We start from the raw sequence: 11,124 nt of genomic DNA on the forward strand, positions 1-11,124 counted from the left end.
CTAAATACTTCGGTTAATTCTTATTGGGGATTGTTAATTGTGACAACCAATCTTTTTGTATGAAAGGATTGTTGATTGGTTTGGAAACTATACTTTACAACGAGACTCCATTAGATAAATTCTAAACCATCAAGAATTCGTTCATCAGAAAGCTAACATCCGGGGATTCGAAATGATATGCAATTTGCCATAGTTGCCTTGCTGTTAGGCGATGCGTACGCGTGGATGACCCGTACATGTGGATAGTACAGCAGACAAGCGACCGTACGCGTGGGCGACGTGTACGCGTGACGGAGCCACTTGCTGTACGTATCAGAAATTGCTGGGGGCGGTTTCTGGGATGTTTTTAGCCCAGTTCCAAGCCCAAAAACATAGATTAGAGGCTGCAGAGTGGGGGAATCAATCATACACTTCTCATTCACATAATTTTAGGTTTTAGATGTAGTTTTCTAGAGAAAGAGGTTCTCTCCTCTCTCTAGGTTTTAGGTCTTAGTTTTATTCCTTTCCAATTTCTGAATTCTATCTTATTTCAATTTAGTTTTTCTTCTACTTTTAATTGCTCTAGCATTCTAGTTTATTTATTTTCCTTGTTGATTACTTTATGTTGACAGTTTAGTTTATGAACTCTCATGTTAGATTTCAATTCCCTTTTTATGCAATTTGAGACATTTCATGTTTATTGCTTCTTCCTTTATTTGTTATCATTGATTTTGCAACTATTGGTTTTAGATTTTACATTCTCTTATTACTTTTCTATGCTTTTGTTTTGTGCCCACCAAGTGTTTGATAAAATTTTTTGTTGAATTTTAAATTAGCTTTTTATGTTCTTAGCTTAGATTGAGTAATTAGAGACTCTTGAATTGTCAAAGTCTCTTGTTGGTAAGTGATAGCAAAAGATATTTACCATCACAAGTGACTATGATAATAGGGATAGGAAGTCTAATTATCAATCCTTGCTAGGACTTTTCTTAATTATTAGTTTATCTTCTTGTCATTTACATTCTTTGTTCAACAAATAAAAACCTAAAAAGATATAATCTCATAACCAATTATAAGTATACTTCCTTGCAATTCCTTGATAGACGACCCTAGGTTTGGATACTTCGGTTTATTTTTATAGGGTCTGTTACTTGTGACAATCAAATGTTTGTATGAAAGGATTCTTGTTGGTTTAGAAGCTATACTCTCAACGAGAACTTATTGTGAAATTCTTTACCACACAAAAATCCGATCATCAAATTTTGAACTTTCTCATACGAAACGGTAAAACAACTTTTTACTTATTGAACTGAATTTCACTCCATCATTTCACCTTCTAACCTTCTATCCTTAAAACTTTGTCTCATCCTCTTCTCTGAATTCTCTGCCCAATCTGTCTGTAACTAAATTTCACCATAATCAATTTCTGACCTTTATATACCAATGACTTCTTCGACTCACAACACTCCCACTGCCCAAGATAAGGACAAAGGTCCTGCAACTCAAGCTCATGAACCACCAACTTTACAAATACTCAACGAAATCAATGATGAAATCATTGAAGACCCCTAACCTCAACCTGATGATAAAAGGATCCTCATTTCGTTCACCATTGACAACAAAACATGCTGTTTTATTGGCCACAGTCAAATCCTAGAGCTTGCCAATAAACGACTTAACTTCTTCCCTAACACTGAGGGGGAAGACTTGCTTATCAAACAAAACCTCTTTGTTGCTCCTTTTATCGATCATAAGAAAACCTTTATGAATAACCCCAAAATTACTCCTCTAGGGGCCGACTTTCGAGCTTGGCACAGGTGTTTCGAATCGGTAAAAAGTGACGCTTGGAAGGCCCTTGGTATCCACGACCTCCTCTGACTTTCTCATTTCTCTCCTATCCACCACCATTGGATGATTGGAGTAGCTATGAGCTTCTGGAACAAGACAACTAACAACTTCCATCTCCCCTGTGGGATGGTAGGACCCTCATTACTTGATATGGCTGCCATCACTAGTCTTCCATTAAATTTCCCTGAATTGACTTACGATATGCAACCGAATCGGACCTATAAGGTAACTCACAGAAACTCCTATAGTGATTTTATCATTCAAAATATGGGACATGAAAACGATCCTGTAACTGATGAAGAAAGCGTTGTATTCTTGTATTACTGGTTGAATGCCATCGTTTTATGTTCAAGAAATGTCTAGATGCAGAAGTTGTTTCTCCCTTTGGCTGCCCTTTTGCATGAAGGCCACAAATTCAATTTGGCCAAATTAATTTTAGGTTTGATGAACTTGGCCACCTAGTTAACTGTCTTAGAACCAATTCACCGATTAATGTGGGAGGTCCCCTTTGGCTCCTCCAATTTTGGTTGAATGCTTTATTCGAAAAATACATGCAGCAGGATGGGGGGTAGCGCTCCAGAAAAATAACACATCGAGAGATTTCGATTGGCCCCTTTCAACCAAACTTTGAAAATGTCAATTCGACTGAACACTTATTCTGGGTTGTCTTCTCCCTCTTTCACTCCTGCAGAAGCTTCAACAATAATGACTTGAAGTTTACTCCTTTCTTGCATCAAAACCGTGGTCCCCAATGGTTCGAACGCCTTCTCTTCCCTTTTGATGATGAAGAGAATGAAATAGCCAACAAAACTTAAGCAAATTTCCTTGTTGTTCAGGTAATTCCGATCGGATTACCTCAATAGAAAAAAGAACAATTTAAGGCAACTCTTTATGCTCCTCATTATGTTGCTAAGCAACTGGGTTTCTCTCAAATCATTCCTGTTCCCTTTCCTAGAAATGACCATGCCCTTTGTCATATCAAATTCACTTTGAAGAGAGACATTGATTATTGCCTTACAACCAACCAATAGCACAATGATAACTATACTCATCTTATTTATGAGCGTAGTTCATACATTACCAAATCTTTCACCGAATGGTGGACCGGGTATTATTCTCAATACAATCGCACCTTCGACCAAATCAAAAGCTCATCAATAAAAGTTGTCCCAATTGTTGAAAGCTCACCTAAAAAGACTTCAAAAAGAAAAATCGAAGCTTCGGCACAGCAAAGACAACCGAAAAAGAAAATCCAAAAGGTTTCCACAAAAGCCTCTAAAAAGGTAAACCTTCGATCGAACCTTTTCTAAATATCTTTTTACCATATTCTTTCAAACATACCTTATTTTCAATCTTTTAATTTTGGTCAGATTCAATCATCAAGTGATAATTCTTCTGATGGTAGTGAGACTCAAACAAATATCTTTGCTTCTTCGAATGAGTCAGATTCAGAGGATTCCTCAGCAGCTACTATGTTCCCTCATCTCATTCGAAGGAAATCCATTCAGGTATACTTTTATTGCTTTCATATTTCTAACATAAACCTGAATTGTTTATCTCATAAACACTCTAAAATTTTAGGCTGGGAAGGTCGCCCAATCTGTTTCCTCCTTTTCATTCATCCCTGGATAAAAGAATTAAGAGGACCAGCCAAGACCAGAACCACAAGAATCTCACTCGTCTGCTCAAAGTGTGATCTCAGCCGAGCCTATACAAATTATCCTCCCATCAACGACTGAAGCACCAGCTTTAGTTGATTTAACTCAAGAACACCTTCCATTGCCACAAGGACCAACCATTGAGAATCCTCCTTCTCTAGTCAATACTGATACACTCCTTAGGTCACCCATTGCACAAAATCTTGATTCACCCATTCGAGAAATCGGAGACATCACCTCTCCCCAAAAAATACCAAGCCCAGAAAAAACCATTGAACTTTCTTCTTCACATGGTCCTGAACCATCGACTCAAATTCCTGATGTCACTCTAAACCCTCTGATATTGAACTGGCTAAGCTTGTGGTTGTTCTAACACATATTGCTCAGGAAGATGAAGTTTCTATCTTGAATCTAGCCACTGAAGACCAATCCACATCCAGTCTTCCCACTAAGTTTAACCAACACACTCTCCAACAGTTAACCACTATCCTAAGGCTCCTGACACATACCCCCACCGAATGGACTAATCAGCGAAACTTGAATTCCCTTCTATCTGACATTCTAAGCTCTTTTCTCGAATTCCAAGTCTCTCCTCAATTTTCTTCCATAATAAAGAGACTTATAAAGGTCTCAAATAATTGCATCATCATCCAAGATAACTTGCAAGAGACCAAGGAGATAGTAGTCAAGATCAAAACCAAATCGAAAGATATTAACAGCTCTTTAGCCAATAAAGCAATCATGCCAAGAGTATGATTTGAGAATTACTCAAGCCATCAGCGCTCAAACCTATTTTGACAAACGAGAGGAGCTTGAAATAGAATAGCCCTAATTGGACAAGAACTAGCTAGAATTCGAAAAAGAAGAGCCGAATTAGCTGAGCCCTTTGCTGCAATACAACACAAGCAATAAGAAATCTTCAAGGAGCTTTGCATAGCAGAAGTCCAACAAGAAGAAATCAATAAACAACTCGACAAGGCTGATAATGAAGAACATGAACAAGTCGAGGCATATTTTGTCCTAGAAAGTGAAAGGGTTAAACTCTATTCTGAACTTCAAAAACTTTTGGCACCTTTCATTCCATCGATCTGAAACTCTTAATATGTATAACTTTCTTTGTTATATATATATATATATATATATATATATATATATATATATATATATATATATATACTTCTAGTCTTGATCTTCCATGTATCGATATTGTTTCAAGTATTTTCCGTTTATTGACTTAATCATGTTTTCTGAATCGATATCTTTATTTTCAATACCAACTTTTCTATACTAAAACACTTCTCTTTTATTCGATGATTATAACCAAAATTAAGGAATTCTCCCCTCGCCTTACAAATTTTATAACCAAAATGGGCCACATGTCACTCTCTGTAATTGAAATCAAATATTTTTTTTAAAATTAAAGAATCATTCTCTCCTCCCTACTAATTTTACAATCAAAATATGTCACATGGTACTCCCTCATTACAATTGTAATCAAATATTTCTCTTTAAAATTAAAGAGTTCTCCCATACTCTGTCTTCCTTTCTCTATCTTTATCATTTCTTCAACCACTCTATCCCTTTTATATATCATCATTATCAATGACTAATTACGAATTTGACAATCAAAATGTGCAACATAATATTTTTTAATTACATTAAAATTAAAATTAAAATATTGAAATTGAAATTGAAATATATATATATATATATATATATATATATATATATATATATATATATATAATGTATCATATATTACTATCTAATTTAATAATCAAATGTGTCACATGACATTCTCTTATTAAAATTGAGAGAAAATATTTTCTTCCAAAATTAATATAACTTCCTTCCTAAATTCTCTATCTACCTCTTTCCATTTTTCTATTTCTCTTTACCATTTTCACTCTATATATAATTTCTATTTTATATTAGTAATTTGACAAATCAAAATATGTTATCCGATATTTTTTTATTACAATTAGAATAAATTTTTCTTCCAAAATTAACAAACTCTCACTCTCATTCTTCATCTTTATCTTTTTCTCTTTTTTCTCTCATTCTCTATTTTTTTCTACCTTTTTGTTCTACAACAAAATTAACAAAATAATATAATTCAAATAAAAATTATTATTATTATATACATATTTTTTAGTTTTTTATTTAGTTTTAAATTTTCACTGCTTATCTTTCTAATTTATATTTTTATTTTTCTTCTTTCAAATATTTATCACGTATAATTTAGAGAGAATACTAATGTTATAATTAAAAGTTAAATCAAGATTCAATTATTTAAAAAAAATTAATTTTGAATTAATTTATAACTATTAATATAATTTTTTATACTAATATCTAATTATATTTTTATATACATAGAGAAAAAATATTATTTTTAAATAGCAAGTATAAAAATTAATTATTTTTATTTGTACGACAGACTTAACACCTAATTAAATGTAAAAGTATACACGTTAAACTATTTCAAATTTTAGATAACAAATGTTAAAATTAATTATTAATAAAAAATGAGATTTTTTCATATAAAAATAATAATTAAAAATCTTATTATTTAATTTTTTTATCTACAAAGACCTTCGTCTTCTTAGCCGAAGACTTTTATCAACTTACGACTTTTTTTTGTAAAAGTAGTTTGATTCTATAAATCTTCTATACTATGCATAATCTATACTACTGTTAGGACAAAGTGCATCGTAATTTTAAAAAATTTATATTTTCGTAATATTATCACGAGTAAAAATGCTAATTCTTAACTAATTACTAACCAAAAATAATAAATTATGATGCTGTAGTATTATTCTCTTCAACTATATTAGATATACATTAAAATTAGTCATTAAAATCAGCTATTAATGTAAAATACGCATTAAAATACAAAATATACAATAAAAATAAATTAAATTATACATGTATAAAATACATAACAACTAATTTTTGTAGCTAATTTTAGCATACAAATAATATTTTTTTATTCTCTTACCATAGTAACGGTGATTAGTGACCTGTAACATCAAACAACTAGAATTTTACCAATTCCTTATTCAAGAACAATGCTAAATCTAGAAATTCTACTGCAAACTTGAGGAATTTAATTATTATAATGAGTAGCTAGGTATATAGTTGTGGTTGAAGACGGGGAGTAATGAGAATCTCCAGTGGAGTTGCCTTAGGAATGGTTAAACCTGGACTCTCAGTCATATCAACTGGCTCGTTGGAGATAGTTGCAAAATCAAATGCATGAAGCAGACGAGCAAGCGTCAAGTGAAGAACTTGGAGCGCAAACGACATGCCAGGACATGATCTTCTCCCAGATCCAAAAGGAATAAGTTCAAAGTTTTGACCTCTAACATCAATAGCAGCATGATGGCTTGTGAGAAACCTCTCCGGTTGAAATGAACAAGGGTCTTTCCAAACCCTTGGATCCCTATGAATCTTCCACAAGTTAACCACCAACCGTGTGCCAGCTGGCACATGATAACCAGCAACGGTGCAATCTTCTTGGGCTTCTCTTGGTCCTAGGAGTGGACCAGCTGGGTAGAGCCTCAGGGTTTCCTTAATAATGGCTTCAATATATCTAAGATTTCTAATATCTGAGTCCTCAACTTGCCTTTCCTTACCAACATGCAGGTCCAATTCTTCTTGTGCCTTTCTTAATGCATCAGGATTATTGAGGAGCAAAGAGATTGACCAAGTAAGTGTCCCAGCTGTGGTATCACTCCCTCCAAGTATAAGTGCCTGCCATACATAATGTAATGTTGAAAAAGTCTATAGAAGAACAGTTTTATTAAAATTTAGCCAATAGTTAACTAGTAAAAAAAAATAAATAATCATATACTATTAGATATAATTTTATATCATTAAAAACATTAATGATAACTAATTAATGACTATAAATTACAAAACTTACTAATCCTAATATTTCTCTATAATGTTTTCACTATTAATATTTGGATAAAGAAATGTTGGTTATTATGTTTGGTAAAAACTTTCTTGCAATAGTCTTCTTTCAAAAAAGATAATAATAAAAAATTGGAAAAGTACAGGAAGCCAATGACTTATGCGTATAATACGTACAATGGAGATTTAGGAAGTAATAGAGATATAATCATTAGTGTTACATTGTCCTATTAGGTTACGTTTTTTGGATGAGTGGTTTCTTGATATAATATTAGAATTCTAGATTCGAAAGGTAAGGAGTTCGATCCTTGGTCTTGGTATCTGGATGATTATTCTGGATAGTATAGATGATGTTCATTTTATTCATAGACCAAAGATTTAGCCCGTTGTACACATTGTCCACTTAGGGCTATTGACTCTCTCTAGCACTACCCTAAAAAATTATTAAATTACGATTTAATTAAATATGTTAAATTACCTAGCCATTTTTAACTAACAATTTCATACAAAAATTTTATGTGAGTGGTCATCGTGTTCAACTTACAAGGCAAGTTGATTTGATACTTGTGTCGGAATCGTACTGGAAATTTGAAAGGTGACCACGTTTTTGGAGGGACAACATGACATCAATGAAGTCTCGATCATCTTCTTCTCCATGAACCCTACGCTTTCGATGCTCCTGCAACCACCCTTCAAGTATCTCATCTAACTCCTTAGCCGTCTTCTTCATTGCTTTCTCATGCCCCTGCACATCCAACCAACGCAGAAATGGAACAGCATCTGAAACAACAAATATCCCTATCAGATGAAAGAATTGGTTAATAGCTTTCTGGCATCGCCTTGCCTCGTCATCATCACACTTAGCAGAGGCGCCAAAGTAGCGTTTCCCCGCCACCATTCTAACCACCGTGTTGAGAGACAAATCCTCCAGCCATCGGTTAAGTTCAACAACCACAGGATTTGAATTGTTCTGAACCCAAGAGTTGTAAAGGTCCCTTATTCCCATGTTGAGCTCGGAGATTCTAACGTGCTTGAGCATTTCAAGCCTGCGGTTGGAGAGAAGTTCAAGAGTCGCAATCTTTCTCATCTCGCGCCAGAAGGCGCTGTAAGGCGCAAAACCGAACACTGCATAGTTGTATCCCATGTGTTTTGCGGCCACCGTGGTGGGACGTGAGGCAAGTGCTTTGTCATTTGTTGTGAAGCATTCTTTTGCTACTTCCCAGCTACTCACCACGAACGCTCGACGACTGCCAAGCCAGATATTAAAGGCTGGCCCGTGTTGATCTGCCATTCTGCCGAGCGTTCTGTAAAGTAGCTGGTGGTGGCTGCCTAGAAGGTGTAGATGGCCAATTATTGGCCATGCACCATTCGGGACAGGAGCCTCTTTGCCGCTTTCTTTGTTCTTTCTCTTGCTCAAAAATGCATAGCATATAAATGATAACAGAATAGCAACAATGGTTAACTGAAATGAGATATTCATGGTTTAGTGTTTAGAAATTACAATTGAATAATGTTGTACAAGATGGACATAACGGTGAAGCAATTTATAGAATGCAAATAGGACTAAACTGAACTCAACATACAAGATGAAGCATGCCGTGACATAGGAGATGATACCAATTAGGCCATTAACAAATTCAGTGGATTATTGGATATATTATTTACAATTTAAACGTAATATGTTATAATGCGATGTGTTGATGTATAGTTTCCAAAGTAAACTACTTATTATGTTAACAGGAGTACGGGAATTAATTTTCTCGTGTATGTACAAGTTGACTACAAATAATTATATACTAATATACTGTTACAAGCTAAGCATTCTTGGGAGTCAGAGCATTCTATCAACTACCAACTACGGAATGTGCAAAGATCATTATTCATGCCACTTCCTTTTTTTTTTCTCGATGACTATGCCACTTCCCTTTATATAACTAGAAAAATGTTAAGGAGAGAAATTTTTTTATTAGTATTAATCAATATTTTATATTAGCATCTTATTTTTAGAGAAGTGAAAATTTTATATTTAAGATTTAGAATTTCATTTTAAATTTTATTAAATATTGGTTAAATATAATAAATTTTATTAGCCACGTGACATTACTCATGTAATTATGCTTTATCTGAATTATTATTGTTCTTTAATAAGTACCGAAAGATTTTTCTTTAAATGTTATATACTTATATACATTATTTTTATCCATATATTTTTTTATGTTTTTTATTTTTAATACTAAAAATAAGTGATTAAAAGTTAATATATATATATATATATATATATATATACAAAAAAATTATACAAACATCATCATCATCATTGGAATGTATAAGAGGGTTTTATTAAATGTATTTGGGCTTTTTTGTTTCCTTCTTGTTTCTTTCGCTGCCCGCTTGGTATCCGGAGTTTTGCTCCGACAAACCCAAATCCAACCCAGGTCATGCACTTGGTTGTGGTAGGTGAGATTTTCAGCAGGAATAATTTCGTACACCTGGTCTCCAACTTAAAATCTACCTTAACGAATCTGATACGAGTTAGATGAACCCTAACTTGGTTTATTTGGTATTTTCTCTTTTTTTTTTTTTTGTAAATTTGGTCTCTTCTTTATACAATTTTTTTTTAAGAAAAATTCTACAACATGAATATAAAAAAACATCCATATGCAAAGCCAAAGATCTTACGTGCTGTGCATTACAAGAAATTTGCTAATTACTGTCAAATTTTTCATGAGATGTTACCAGCAGCTTCGTCGTCAGATTTTGTATGAAATTGTCATCATATTTTATTTGGCCAAAAGATTATCGTCAAATTTGGCATTTTGTCCCAAAATCTGACGGTAAATTTTGGCACGAATAAGCAAGTTAACAACGTCAAAGTTACGGGTGAAAAATTTTGAAGGTAACACTCAACAATAATGAAATGCACCGTTTTAGTAACGGACAGATCCTTATCATCAAATTTTTTTACTGATAAATCCGATGGTAACTTTGGCGCCTCTCTCTTCTCTTCTTCTCTCCTCTCTCTGTGGCCACCATTCACTGCCACCCTCTTCGCTTTCTCTTATCCTCTTCTCTCTTCTATCTCCTCTCTATTCTCTCTCCTTTTCATCTCCTTCATCGCCACTACTGCCACCCTCCTCCGTTACCGCTAGTTCGGTTGCACTACAAAAAAAAAGGCATATGGTCACAGCTAGTAAAAAGGGTGACCATAGATCTATGATCACGGTTTTAGACCTATGGTCACGATTTTTTATCGTGGCCTATTCTCTCGTGATCATAGGTCTATGGTCACGGTTTTTTAATCTATGGTCACGGTTTTTATGGTCACAGTTTCAATTTTCAAAATCTGACACTTTAGGCCACATTTTTTTACCGTGACCATAGGTTAATCTATGGTCACGGTAAAAAACCGTGACCATAGCCTTATCTATGGTCACCCCTCCTTAAAACCGTGACCATAGATGAGGCTATGGTCACCCTTCCTTAAAACCGTGACCATAGCCCTATCTATGGTCACGGTTTTTCACCGTGGCCATAAACTCTATGGTCACCCTCCTTAAAACCATGACCATAGATAGCTTATCTATGGTCACAGTTTTTCACCGTGACCATAGCCTTTATGGTCACCCTTCCTTAAAATCGTGACCAAAGCCCTATCTATGGTCATGGTTTTTTACCGTGGCCATACACTCTATGGTCACCCTCTTTAAAACCGTGACCATAGCCT

The 11,124-nt window shown here is 34.2% G+C and overlaps 1 protein-coding gene across 1 annotated transcript; it reads right to left on the reverse strand.

Annotated features, from left to right (window-relative positions):
* Window positions 1–6,384: 6,384 nt before the first annotated feature.
* Window positions 6,385–8,936, reverse strand: LOC112705794 (xanthotoxin 5-hydroxylase CYP82C4). The gene is made up of 2 exons (XM_025756760.3): window positions 7,945–8,936; window positions 6,385–7,238 (listed from the first exon to the last, which is right to left on the reverse strand). Exons 1-2 carry the CDS (start codon window positions 8,878–8,880, stop codon window positions 6,612–6,614), a joined length of 1,563 nt encoding a protein of 520 aa, XP_025612545.1. The 5' UTR covers window positions 8,881–8,936; the 3' UTR covers window positions 6,385–6,611.
* Window positions 8,937–11,124: the final 2,188 nt, after the last annotated feature.

The sequence above is a fragment of the Arachis hypogaea genome, chromosome 8 (genome assembly GCF_003086295.3).
Source record: "Arachis hypogaea cultivar Tifrunner chromosome 8, arahy.Tifrunner.gnm2.J5K5, whole genome shotgun sequence".
Classification (NCBI taxonomy): Eukaryota; Viridiplantae; Streptophyta; class Magnoliopsida; order Fabales; family Fabaceae; genus Arachis; species Arachis hypogaea.